The sequence below is a fragment of the Dioszegia hungarica genome, assembly GCF_025882075.1.
Source record: "Dioszegia hungarica strain PDD-24b-2 chromosome Unknown MKK02contig_5, whole genome shotgun sequence".
NCBI classification, from domain to species: Eukaryota; Fungi; Basidiomycota; class Tremellomycetes; order Tremellales; family Bulleribasidiaceae; genus Dioszegia; species Dioszegia hungarica.
In genome coordinates this window covers 352,328-364,133 of record NW_026515767.1, presented here as the reverse complement: position 1 = coordinate 364,133, position 11,806 = coordinate 352,328, and the positions used below count along the sequence as shown (strand labels likewise).

The 11,806-nt window shown below is 58.1% G+C and overlaps 5 protein-coding genes across 5 annotated transcripts; 2 read left to right on the top strand and 3 right to left on the bottom strand.

The window, feature by feature from the left end:
- Positions 1-391: 391 nt before the first annotated feature.
- On the top strand, positions 392-1,742 carry MKK02DRAFT_35790 (uncharacterized protein; the record flags this gene model as incomplete). The annotated part of the gene is made up of 7 exons (XM_053089266.1): positions 392-716; positions 741-1,016; positions 1,072-1,169; positions 1,219-1,297; positions 1,346-1,408; positions 1,470-1,536; positions 1,595-1,742. The coding sequence occupies 7 exons, from the start codon at positions 392-394 to the stop codon at positions 1,740-1,742; spliced, it is 1,056 nt and encodes a 351-aa protein (XP_052948624.1).
- Positions 1,743-2,016: 274 nt separating this feature from the next.
- On the bottom strand, positions 2,017-5,174 carry MKK02DRAFT_41871 (uncharacterized protein; the record flags this gene model as incomplete). The annotated part of the gene is made up of 3 exons (XM_053091736.1): positions 2,017-2,166; positions 2,327-2,448; positions 2,510-5,174. 3 exons carry the CDS (start codon positions 5,172-5,174, stop codon positions 2,017-2,019), a joined length of 2,937 nt encoding a protein of 978 aa, XP_052948623.1.
- A 1,024-nt stretch (positions 5,175-6,198) lies between these two features.
- Positions 6,199-6,832, bottom strand: MKK02DRAFT_22094 (yippee zinc-binding/DNA-binding /Mis18, centromere assembly-domain-containing protein; the record flags this gene model as incomplete). The annotated part of the gene is made up of 3 exons (XM_053086516.1): positions 6,199-6,345; positions 6,437-6,589; positions 6,734-6,832. The coding sequence occupies 3 exons, from the start codon at positions 6,830-6,832 to the stop codon at positions 6,199-6,201; spliced, it is 399 nt and encodes a 132-aa protein (XP_052948622.1).
- Positions 6,833-7,380: 548 nt separating this feature from the next.
- Positions 7,381-8,872, bottom strand: MKK02DRAFT_41869 (uncharacterized protein; the record flags this gene model as incomplete). The annotated part of the gene is made up of 6 exons (XM_053091735.1): positions 7,381-7,909; positions 7,959-7,986; positions 8,058-8,553; positions 8,601-8,708; positions 8,759-8,766; positions 8,824-8,872. 6 exons carry the CDS (start codon positions 8,870-8,872, stop codon positions 7,381-7,383), a joined length of 1,218 nt encoding a protein of 405 aa, XP_052948621.1.
- Positions 8,873-9,202: 330 nt separating this feature from the next.
- MKK02DRAFT_41868 (uncharacterized protein) lies at positions 9,203-11,625 on the top strand (the record flags this gene model as incomplete). Its single annotated transcript, XM_053091734.1, has 6 exons — positions 9,203-10,204; positions 10,260-10,394; positions 10,449-10,706; positions 10,795-10,992; positions 11,156-11,435; positions 11,498-11,625. 6 exons carry the CDS (start codon positions 9,203-9,205, stop codon positions 11,623-11,625), a joined length of 2,001 nt encoding a protein of 666 aa, XP_052948620.1.
- Between the last annotated feature and the right edge of the window lie 181 nt (positions 11,626-11,806).

Here is an 11,806-nt window from a genome sequence, read left to right as displayed (position 1 = left end):
TAGCTGTCTATTATAGGTGGTATTGCAAAGATATATGGGGGGTGGTCAGTGCTGGCGGGTGGAGGTCACAGAAGGAGGATGACGTGGTATTTATGGCCGAGTCCCGGGGGAGAATACACGATAACGGGGCGCCGCACACAGAGGGACCCCGCTGATGCTGACAGCCTATATACCTTGCAGCCTATCATACCTCAACCATCCTCTTCTGGGCCTGATCATATCATCACACCATACACTGTGCTGGGAGCTGCGCACCCTCTTCCAACCGAGCGAACCAAGGACAAAGCTCCGAAACCGCAGTATCAATCAAGCAGCAGCCCCCCCGCCAAGCCCTCTGACGTCTGTCTCGTAACACCATCGCCGGACCCTCTCGCCAGGCCATCAGTACTAGATGTCTTCCCAACCCCCTCTTCGTCCTCTTCTCCGTACCACGCTCTCCTCCCCCAATACCTCGTCTGGCCCAACCGATCTCCCTACCACCGCCTCATCGCTCGCTCCGTCCCCCTCCGCATCCTCTTCGCACATCTCCATCCAGACCCCTCCGGCCCCTGATCGTACCCACTCATCCTCCACCCTCAATTTTGGCGCCCTCGGTGCACTCAACATGAACATGAATTCCCATCCAGAGCGCGAACGCAACAAGCGGCACTCGCACGGCGCACTCTCGCCAGCCGAGATCCACTCGGCAATGCACCGCGAGGGATCGGGACATGGGAGTAGCCCCGGCGGCTCGGGTGTAGGATTTCCCCGGACGAATACCCAAGGATCGGCGGGCGAAGGTCGATACCGCCGTAAAGTCGGGTTTGAGGCGTTTGAGGCGGGCCCAGAGACGCTGTTTGCGTTTACGTGCCAGGCGAAATCGGACGGGTATAAGCGATCGAGAAATACACGGGTGTTTGCGGTCGCGGTGAGCCCGGATGAGTCGGGAGAGGACGCGCTCGAGTGGTTGATGAGCGAGTTGGTGGAGGATGGGGATGAGGTCGTGGCGATTCGAGTGTTGGAGCTGGACGAGGGCGGTAGGTCTTTTTATCTTTCTATCTTTCAGGGAGTGGGTATTGGGCTGACAGGTAGAACGTCATGATCCCACGGCACTGAGCGACTTTAGAGAGGAAGCGCATGGGATCCTGAGGACCATGCTGGAGAAGAATGACGAGGCTGAGAATCGCAAGGTCCGTCACGCCTAGATCTGAGACTAAGGGAACGAAAGGCTGATGGTAGATCTCGGTTATTGTCGAAATGGTAGCGGGTCCGGTGCCGGACATGCTCCTCAAGATGATCGCGTTGTACAGGCCAGACTGTAAGCCATCATCGATGCGTAACATGTCGAACCAAAGCTGACATTTAGCTTTGATTGTGGGCACTCGAGGCAGTCGATCAAGACTCCAATCTTTCGGCAGAGCCCTGGGAGGTGAGCTACATCACCCCTGAAGTCGGCTATGACAGCAGGCGAGACAAGCTGACTTCTACAGCACCCGGAATGGGTTCCGTATCCCGATACGCAGTCTCCCACTCCCCCGTGCCCGTCATTGTCGTCCGGTAAGCCATCTCCCGACCCGTGACTCCTCCAAGAGACGAAAGACCTGACACAGAGCAGGCCCGAACGTAAAGTCAAGAAACACCTCGCCAAGCGTCAAAACGATCCCAAACGGGGTCATTATGCCCAGATTGTCGGGCCGAACGGATTGGAACTGTCGAGGAGTCGATCCAGGGGAAGTATAGGCGGGATGAGCGATAAGGAATGATCCAGAGAGGGGGGGTCTGGGATTGCGGGAGCGGGACCGGGACCGGGACCGGGATCGGGACCGGGAGTCTGTGGGGGCAGATTGTACATATCAACAAGGGGTATCAAAGGCTTGTAAGTATTTTAAAGAAATGGATATAACCATCGCTCGTCTCTCTCCTTACAGTACTGATTCTTTTGCGATCTCGTCTTACAGCTCACTATGTACCGCGCGCCAGGTTCAGGGACAAGGGTCGGTCAACAAATGTCCCGTCATCCGTCCTCCCCTCTCAAGCTCAATCTTCAAGCTTCACACTCCCCTCCAGATCATCATCGACATCCGCGCCAATCCCCGGACTGATACTAACCATGGTGCTTCCGCCCCTCTCCATCTTTTGCGCCTGAGATTGTTGTTGCACCTTGATGGCCCGACGACGGTTTTGGAACTGATCGGATCAGCTGACTGGTCGCATCTAGGACGAGTACCGGCACGACCAGTACTACTACTACTACTCGGGCGACCCGATCGTTCGAGGGCTTGGCGGAGGGGACGGACTCCAAGTCTGCGAAAGGGGACGGAGAGGGGGGGGACATGGCATAACTCACCCAAATCTGAACACTCCTGGACGTCATCCCCAACTCCCGACCCAGCGCCTCCCGTTCCGCCGTCGGAGGGTACGCGGACCGCTCGAATGCTTGACTGAGAATAACGCGCTGGGACTCGTCCACTGATAGAAAAGCATCAGCTCTGCCCCACTCTGACTACCGTATAGCTGAGAGTGCACTTACCTCGTTTGCGAGATCCCTTGATACGTGGGGGAAGGGGAACTGGTATGGGTGGTCCTACAGGTCCAGGTCCAGGTCCAGGTCCAGGTCCAGGTCCAGGTCCAGGTCCAGGTCCAGGTCCAGGTCCGAGTGCAGGTCCAGGTGAGTCTTGCGTGCTGCGATGGTAGGGAATGCGGTGGCGCGGGAGATAGCTGGATGGATATCCGGCAGGTACCGATCTATCCCTTGAGTAGAGGTATGGATCCTGCTGGCCTAGCCTCATCGACGTCGACCGCTGACTTCCTCTGTGGGGACCGAGCCGCTGACCGGCGATTGTCCCATGACCAGGACGGTCTCCGAGATCCGTTGCCCAGTCACCTGCTTCGGCCCCGATTGCGGCGCTGTGGTCAGACCCCTCATCCCGCCGCATCCCACTCGAGAACCCCCTCTTCGTACTCAATCGCTCCATGACCGTCTTCCGCGACCGCTCAGAGTTCATCACGCCCTCAACTCTCGATCGGGGATTGAGCAGCCCTCGCGCTCCCGCTTCCATGAGGCTGTACGCCCCCGATCCGATCCCCGTCTGCGCCGCTTGATCTCCCATGCGCTCAGTGTGGTCGACAATGGAGGTCCCGTGCACGTGGAGATCGTCATCGATTGGGGAGTGATAGCGCGGGGTACGGTCATTAATCCTAGGGAAAGAGTAACCGGGTTTATCATAGCCTTCGCGGTCGCCAATGTGGGACCGGGGGATGTGAGGCGGAGCTTGAGGATGTGTGCACGGATCCCAAGGACCAGAGGGGCGAAGATCTGGATCAGGACGGCGGACAAGAGGGGACGGGCGGAAGCTGTACTCCTCCGCGTGCCCATGTCGACGTCGCTGATCTTCAACCGCGCGATCGTGGTCCGAATGGTACTGATACCCGCCGGCGCCGTACCGAGTCGATCTCTGCACTTGTCTCATCAGATCCCTGCCGTCCGCTTTGTCGTTGTCGTGATGATCGCCCTCTCCCCCGATAGAGTAAACAGAGCTGTCAGACCGCCCATCCGTCTCGTCGTACCCCCGCCGCTGAAAGCTTCGTCTGTGAGTCCCTCGAGCTCGCTCGTATTCCCGTTCGTCGCACCGGTTCAGGTCGGACGCCTCGTCCTTTGCTCGCTGGCCTTGTTGATATGGGTATACGTAGGACCAATGAGGGTCGTCCTTGACGTCGACATCCACGTCGTTGTTCTTGGCGTACCTGTCGTACTCGAGCTCGAGCTCGTCGTGTGGTAACTGGCCCCGCCGATCGATTTGCCGAGTGTACGAATCCGAGTACCGCCGAATACTGCCTGTCGCACTGACCAGTGGCCCATCGCCGTCCAAGTCGAAATGGCGACTGCCTCTCTCTCCAGGACCAAATATCTCGTACGCGTCCCCCGCTCCGAGTCGGTATTGGTGTCGACGAGAAATAACGCTGGGTGGCGAAATGGGTGAGCTCCAATATCGAGACTTGATGGCCTTCCGATCCCGCCTCTCTTTACCTTCGTCCCCTTCTTCCCCTTCCTCACCTCCTGTCACCTCCTGCCTCTTCCGCCGGCGTCGGCTCACGCTCAGCCTCATATTTCGATCCCCACCGTCCGCGTTATACAGTGCATCATACCCAATCCCGTCCTGTCCACGCCAACTGACCTCTGGCCCTGGTAGGCTACACCCTGCTGCCCGCTCGTCATTGCGATCGTCAAATCGGTTCATCAGACCAGCACCAGCACCAGCATCGTTTCCAACACCACTTCCCGTCCCCACAGGCACATCCCCTCCCGCTCCCGCCCCTGCCCCTTCTTCCCGGTAATGCGGCTTGGCCGGACTGTAGTACTGCATGGAACCCCGCCCCGCATCGTCCAAGACGATATCCACCGAGCGGGGTGCAGACGACGCGGAGGATGCGTGGGGGTAAGAAGGGCGCAGCGCGTCGAATGCGTGAGGGAGAAGAGGCGGGGAGCGAAGGTGGAGATGGGGAGTGGGGACTTGATATTTCGCGTGAGGGTGTGAGGTGAAGGTGCCGGAGGTGGAAGTGAAACCCATGGCGATCAAGGGGGCGGCCGCGGTAGCGAAGTGGGAGGTACGTCTGACGGCTTGGCGTTTCGGAGGGGATGATGTCGAACGATCATGGGAGGCAGCTGGGGATGCGAAGGCCGAAGGGGAGACAGAGGGGGAAGGGGAATGAGAAGGCGAAGGCGAAGGCGAAAGCGAGAGAGTCCGACATCGACTCGCACCTGCAGACGTGTGTTCGTGTCGATCCAGGCTAGTATGGCTGGGAACAGAATAGAATTGAAGAATCTCTCCATCTTCTCCTCTATCGTGGGAGTCAGAGTCGGACGTAATGGACGCAGCGTCCTTCTCAGACTTGGAGTCCAGTGTCGCGCGATGGTCAGAGGCAGGAGCAGGAACAGGATGTGACGCGTCGGCTTCATCGTCCGATACGTTGACCACCAGCGTCATCCGTGCGGAGACGGGAAATGTGGGCGTGTGTGCTTCAACGGGCGTCTGAGCCGCGCTGCCGGTAATGATCGTTCTGGAGCGTAGAACCCGGACCGGAGTGTCGGGGGGAATGGATGGAGAGTGCGAGTTCGGGGAATACGCATCGAGGCCCGCGCCCGCTTTGGCGTTGGCGTCGACGTCGGTCTGGACGGACGAGAGAGTGACGGGCATGCCGAGTATGGTCGATATATGTCAGTATAATGAGCGGTGTCTGTGTCTGAGCTGTGCTGCAAGATAACAGCAAAGAAATCGATCAGTAGAGTATCGAGCAGTCGGGCTGAATGGCAACGCTTGGCCCAGGGGATATAAAGGTTGCGCAAGTGTGTGAGCTATGTTAATGATGCCCGTATAGGGTCGGAAGGATTAATGGATGATATCCGTAACTAGGGATGCGCAAAAGGGGATGGAAAAGGGGGTAATGAAGAGATTGATATGATGATCAAGGAGAGGGGGTGTATGATGATTGGGGGTCAAGTCAAAGGTACGGGACAAGGGGAGGAGTAAGTGATTGAGCGGGGCCAGTACTAATGGGAGGTGAAGCGAAGCGAGAGGAGGTGGAGTCAAGGGAAGGATAGTGGTAGTCAAAGGATTCTGCTGGGTCGAACGCGTGTCATTGATACTTGTAGAGTGGGGACCGGGGGAGGGGGAAAGATCAAGACCCTCGAGGGAAAAGCGAGGATGACAATGCAAAGGAGCAGGTAGATGGAAAGATGGATGAAGGCGATAATGAGTGATCAGGTCGATGTCGGATCGAGGTGTACCGACGGGTCAGTATCGTCAAGACTGGGCTAGAGGATCTCGGCTGGAACGAGTGTATCTCGTCAGGGACCGGAAGATAGAATACATGATATACCTGTACTGTCAGCTCTGATATCCCGCAGCATGCGATGTGACAAAGCGTGCACTCACCCTCTTGATCCTCTTGATCAGCGAAGGAACTACAAGCAGGGATTCTGAATGGTATCAACAACAAAGAGATAGTGGGGAGCCGATGGATTGTCGAGGCCGTAAACCTGAAGAAGAGAAGAGAAGGCGAAGCGGATGATTGGTGTACTCGTACAAGAGGGCGAAAAGTACAAGGCAGGATAAGGAGATATTGGGAAATCGTACAGCTGATAGTGATGGCGATATCGATACAAGAGGATCTGGGCAGGACGGTGGGTAAGGTGGGGTGCGGTGGGGGATGGAGAAAGTGTTAGGCGGGTGACCGCCTCGAGAGCATAGCGACCTCTTCGATCCGGGGTTTGGCGTCCCTCCTCCCTTCCGGACGCTCAGTGATCATCTCCCGCTCGAGGATGTACTTGTTCTCCTTGTACTTTTGTTCAAACTCATATGCAAGGTCCTGCGTCTCAGCTTTGATATGACCAGACCAGACCAGACCAGACGGTACCAGGCGGAATAAGGGGGGCTAGAGAAGGCTGGATGATACTCACATACTTCCACCCGAGGACGGTATGGCAAACCTTGCACGATACGTCCCGAACGGTATGTTTCCCTGTGCGCATCTCGCGCTCGTCCGCTTTGCCACAGTAGACATTGACTGCGTGGTCGACGAGGAGGGCTCGGCCGTGTTGACCGTGGAATTGCTACGGGCGTTAGCGATATTGTCATAGGAACATGCCCTCCTCCCCTGCTAGAATATCCCCTCTGCTCTGGTGGTTCCATGACCCAGCGTCCGTCTGATCCCCCTGTCCCTTCCGCTCCGAGGTATGTAGACGACCCAAACTCACCTTGGATATGACACTCTCACCCACCGCCAGGTGATTCCCGCACTGCCGACAGACAAAGACCGACTCGCCAGCGAGGTACACCCTGTACTGCTTGCCCATGGTCAAGTCAAGCTCAGAGTCACTCTGGGTCCGACAGGGTTGTTGCCAGGTGGAGCTGGGTGGCAAGTGAAGGGGAGGGGACCGCGGTCGGCGCTGATAGGGTTTGCCGGAAGGAAGGGGCGGCGGAGGGAGCTGGAAGTTGGCGCTAGCTGCAGGTAGACGAGCGAATATAGGACTGCGAGTGTTTATAGCTATAGGCTCTCTTACTGAGGGAGATAGGGCGATATTGGATGCTTGTATGATGCTTGAGCGCTGAGCTTTCGCTTCTGTATGGGCCGCCGCCGCTGACGTTCAACACAGCAGCTATCGGAGTATCCTTCACCCGCTTCGGACCCGGCCGGCGAGCCAAGTTTTCCCACGATTGCTAGGAAGAGTAGAGCACTTGTGCTCTGATACCTCAGCGCTGCAGGCGGAGGCGATGTCCTACCAAGTAGCTCTGAGCGCGCGATATGTATAGGATGATAGCTACAGTGATGATGAAATGATGAGTGAAGTCCATAGTATTCCCCTTTCTGCCCCCCACCCTCCTATATTCCCCCACATTCAGCCTATCTCCTCCGCTTCACATCTCGATCCTCCCTCGGACCCTTCGGCGGCTCCTTCTCCACCTCTCTATGCTTCCCAGTCCCTATCCTCTCCGCCATGCTCAGACCCTGCGTTGGAGGCGCAGGTGCGGGTGCGGGGGGTGCCGAACCCGGTACGACTCTCCCACTCCCTCCCGATCCCATCTGTCCCGCACCGCCCCGACCGCCCGAGATTCCCGGCTCCATCTTGACTGACCCATGTGCCTGCCCATGCCCAGACCCGACCGACCCCGTGGATGCTGCTGAGGAAATGGGTGGTCGTTGTCGGTTGGTCGAGGCCGACGGTGCGCGGGGAGGGCCAAACATCCCGGACCCTACCCCTGAGCCGGACGCGGAGGATATGGAGGGTTGTTTCGAATGACCATGGCTGTGTCCGTGTGATGGACGGTGTTGCGCCTGGACGGGGACAGAAGGAGGTGCGGGCGTGGATTTGGCGGAGTGGAGTTCGGCGCGGAGGGTCTGGATTGTGCTCAGGTGATGGGTAAGGTCGGAGCTGCTGGTCAGTACGAGAGCTGTGTGAAGAAGTGGGGGATGGGACGTACTCGAGGGATTGTATGACAGCTTTTGATTCTGGCTGATCAGCTATGGTCTGATCCAATATCCCGACATCGTTGTCGACCCAGGAGCGAGGTGTTAAGTACCGTCTAGTGCCTTCTGCCATTCTGCTTCTTGCCCCTCAAGTTTCCCCCCCTCGACCACCATCGCCCCCAGCTCCTCGTTCTCCAGCATGATCGCCTTGACCCTCTGTACGACCTTGTCCAGGTCGACACCTTGTTCCCGTGCCTCTGCTCCCCGCATTGCGCCATCATCGATAGACGCCTGGTCCACTGATCCCAGTCCTGCACTCGGTACAGTCGATGACCCCGAACCCACTCCCGCCCGCATGACACTAGCAGGTGATGCTCTCGCCGCCGCTGCAGTAGCAGAGGCGCCGGGAGGACCGAGGAATGTATACCGCAACGCGGCATTCTCGCGCGCGAGCTCCTCGACGTGCCGCCGAAGCACACCAAGAACGGGCAGGAGTGCATGGGGAATCGTTATGGGCGGTATTGGTCCGGGCGTCTGGGCCGGGGAAGGGAGAAGGAGGGGCTCGGAGGTGGATTGGGACTGGGCGGAGCGGAGGCTGGATAGTTCGGCCTGAGTGTCAGCGCCCAGCCCAGCCTGAACAAAAAGCCAGGGCGTACAGCTAAAGCGTCGCGTTCTTTCTCCAGTTCCAAGACTCTCCGGCCTAAGCGGAGCTCATTGGCTGAGGGAGGTGAAGGTTGGTCGTTGATAGGTCGTTTTGTCGTCATCTGCAGGTAAGGCCTGTTTCCTCGTTTGGATACGTCGAGGTGAGACTCACACTCTCCACTAGCTCGTCAGCTACCCGCTCGGCTTCTTACATTCGTGTACTGGCTAGTAGCTCACCGACCCGCTCTTCTCCCAAGAGATCATCAAAGTCCACATCGTCGTCCATGTCGTTCTCCGCCTTTCGTGCCTTTCGTACCCGGTCTCTCCGAGTTGAAGTCGTGAACTCCTGAACCAGCCAGTCCCTTTTGATCGTCGCTGATCTGTGGTCTATGATCTACCTAGTGTCCTTGAGCACGTACCCCTATCTAGAATGCTGGATGATGGCTAGTTAGCTGACGGGCGCGCAAGGCGAAGCTGCAACTGCTCCGTCTTCCGCTTCCGACGGAACTGCAAAGTCATCATGACGCACATGACGCGGACGACCAAAGCAAAGATTTCAGCTTCACTTCACCTCACCTGTTACCCAGCTCTGTTAAGTCTCCAGACCAAGGGCGCCATGCCCACCCCTCCAGCCGCTCTCGCGTCAGCAGGGGCTACCTCCCCGACCCCTCCCTTCAGGCCGACCATCCTCACCCACCCCGACCCCAACTCCGCCTCGGCCTCCACCCCGAGCTCGGGCGATTGGATCCCCCTCCTCTCCTCTCCCGCCCACTTCCCGCTCCCCATATTCCTCTCCACACTGAAAGATCTCTGCCTGCATCCCGAACGCAACTCGTCTCTCATCTTACGTGCCGACTCCCTCCCCCCTCGTCCCATACCCGACTCGGACGTCCCTGATGACTTCACCCCGGTAGAAGAGGTCCGCGTGCGCCTGATGCCTCGTCAGCCCAAGAGGGATGGCAAGCTCCTCCAGCGATGTCTGTTCTTCCGGGCGGAGGAGGACCCGGCGGAGGGCAAGAAGGAGGAGGGACAGGTGTTGTATCTGCCGGAAGTGAAGGAGAGGGGGGAGGTCCCGTTTTATTATCCGCCAGTGAGGGGGTTGAGGTATAGGTGGGTCGCGGAGCCGCCAGCTCTTGACGAGAAGGAAGGGGAAGCGGACGAGGAGGAGACGAAGGAGGAGGAGCTCGGAGGGCAGGAACAAGGGGAGGTCAGATCGGAAGAAACGAAACCGCCGCCTATTCTCGGTACGATCTCAATCTCTTACCTACCCTGGCCAGATGCCGCCCCTCCCACATCTACGCCCCCACTCCTCTCTGCTCCTCCCAACTCCCTCTCCCCAGCCCGATCTCTCCCGCATCGTCGATCCCCACTCTCCGCGCCGCCCATCGGAGCGGACGGGGAGACGGAGCATGAACCCGGCGCGGCCGAAGCGGACGATAACGAGCCTGTTGCGCCTGCTGCTGTTGTGCTGGATGCGTCGCCTCCGCCGAGCGCGGTCGTGAGCGATGTGAAAAAGTCGACAGAGAGGATAACGCGGATAGCGGCTGTGCTGCTCCAGACGGTGTATAAGCATGGGTTCGGGCGGATGGTGGGGTACAAGAAGAGGGTGCATCACGATGTGAGCTAATACCATTGAGGGTAATGGAGAGTGATTAGGGAAGCTGATCGAGCAGGTCATCGTGCAGAGGGAACCGTTCCAGGATCTGTACCTTGTCTTGAAAGAACGGCATCGCCACCTTGATTCGAGAGCGCCCAAGCCGGGAAGTACAAGTACAAAAGTGGAAGATGTCAAGCGGCATGTATTCAAGGTATGTCCACATCTCAACTTTCCCTCATAGTGCTGTGCCAAGCCGACACTCAAGGATTTTGACGTGGGCTTACCAGACGATCCTCTCCTCCCCACCACATCCCACTCTCATCTACGCACTATCGATACCCAACTCTCTCCGGTCGACCTATCCGAATGGGGCCAACAGGACGTCGCGATCGCCGCCTTCCTCATGCTTCTCTGGAAAGACACGTATCCTGCGCGGGAAGCGCCCCTGAGTTTGAAGGAGAGGGTGGAGGAGGACTGGGACACGTGGGGCAGGCCGCCCGGCGGCTTTGTCGATCTAGGCTGTGTAAGTCCACCGAGCTCCAGTCGCCTTTCCTGTTGCTAGCTTGACATAGTGCGGTGTGAGTATGTGAGGGGTGAAGCTGACGATACAGGGAAACGGTCTCCTCGTGCATGTTCTCACGTCAGAGGGGTATCACGGGAAAGGCTACGAACTGCGCAAACGACGGACATGGCCCGCCTATCCGCCCGAGACACAGCAAAACCTCATCGAGCTGCCTATTGACTTTCCGAGCTGGTTTCCTTCTACTATGGCCGAATGGGAGGCGGGGAGTGGGAGGGAAGGGCGGAATGTCCGATCGGGGATGGGGTGTTTATGGTCGGGAATCATGCGGATGAGATTACTGTACGTTCCCTTTTTCTGCTACTTGTACTTCAACCCTCTCGCCTGGACTGAAATGGGCGCTTCTCCAGCCAATGATCGTAATCTGAGGTGAACGTAGCTAACGCCCTCAGCCCTGGATCCCACTCCTCTCCCTCCTCCCGCCCACCCCAGTCCCATTCCTCTCCCTCCCATGCTGCGCCCACACCCTCGACTCCGCCTTCACCCCCTCCGTCTTCAATCCGCCCCCGCACCCCCACTCGCCCTCGACGGGCTTTGACGCAGGCCTCGAGGCGGGCCAGAGCAGGTACAAGGCGTACCTGATGTTTTTGGGTTCGGTGGGGTTGAAGTGCGGGTGGGAGTGGGAGAAGGAGGGGCTGAGGGTGCCGAGTACGCGAGGGTGGGGGATTGTCGGTGAGTCTTTTTCTGTGCCAGTAGGGGAGATGACGAGGGTCAGGACCGTGCTGATATGGCAGGAAGAAATAGGTGGGCCAAGACGCCCGAAGAGCTACGGGAGTGTAGAGAGTACGCGCTGGGTGAGGTCAATCAAGTGAGGGCGCGGGGGGCGTTCAAGGTCCGGGTCAAAGAAGGGAAAGAGCATTGACGATATCGATGATCGCATATAATCTGACAGGTACGAGTACGATATCATTATGAAGTTATACGGACTCCCCGGACCTGATACTCCAGCACAGATGTCCCGCTACTTGCTTGCTTCCAGACTGGTTCGGGTTGCGAAAGTCATATCCCCAATAGTGGCCGCCAGGTCTGAGATCTGGCGGTGT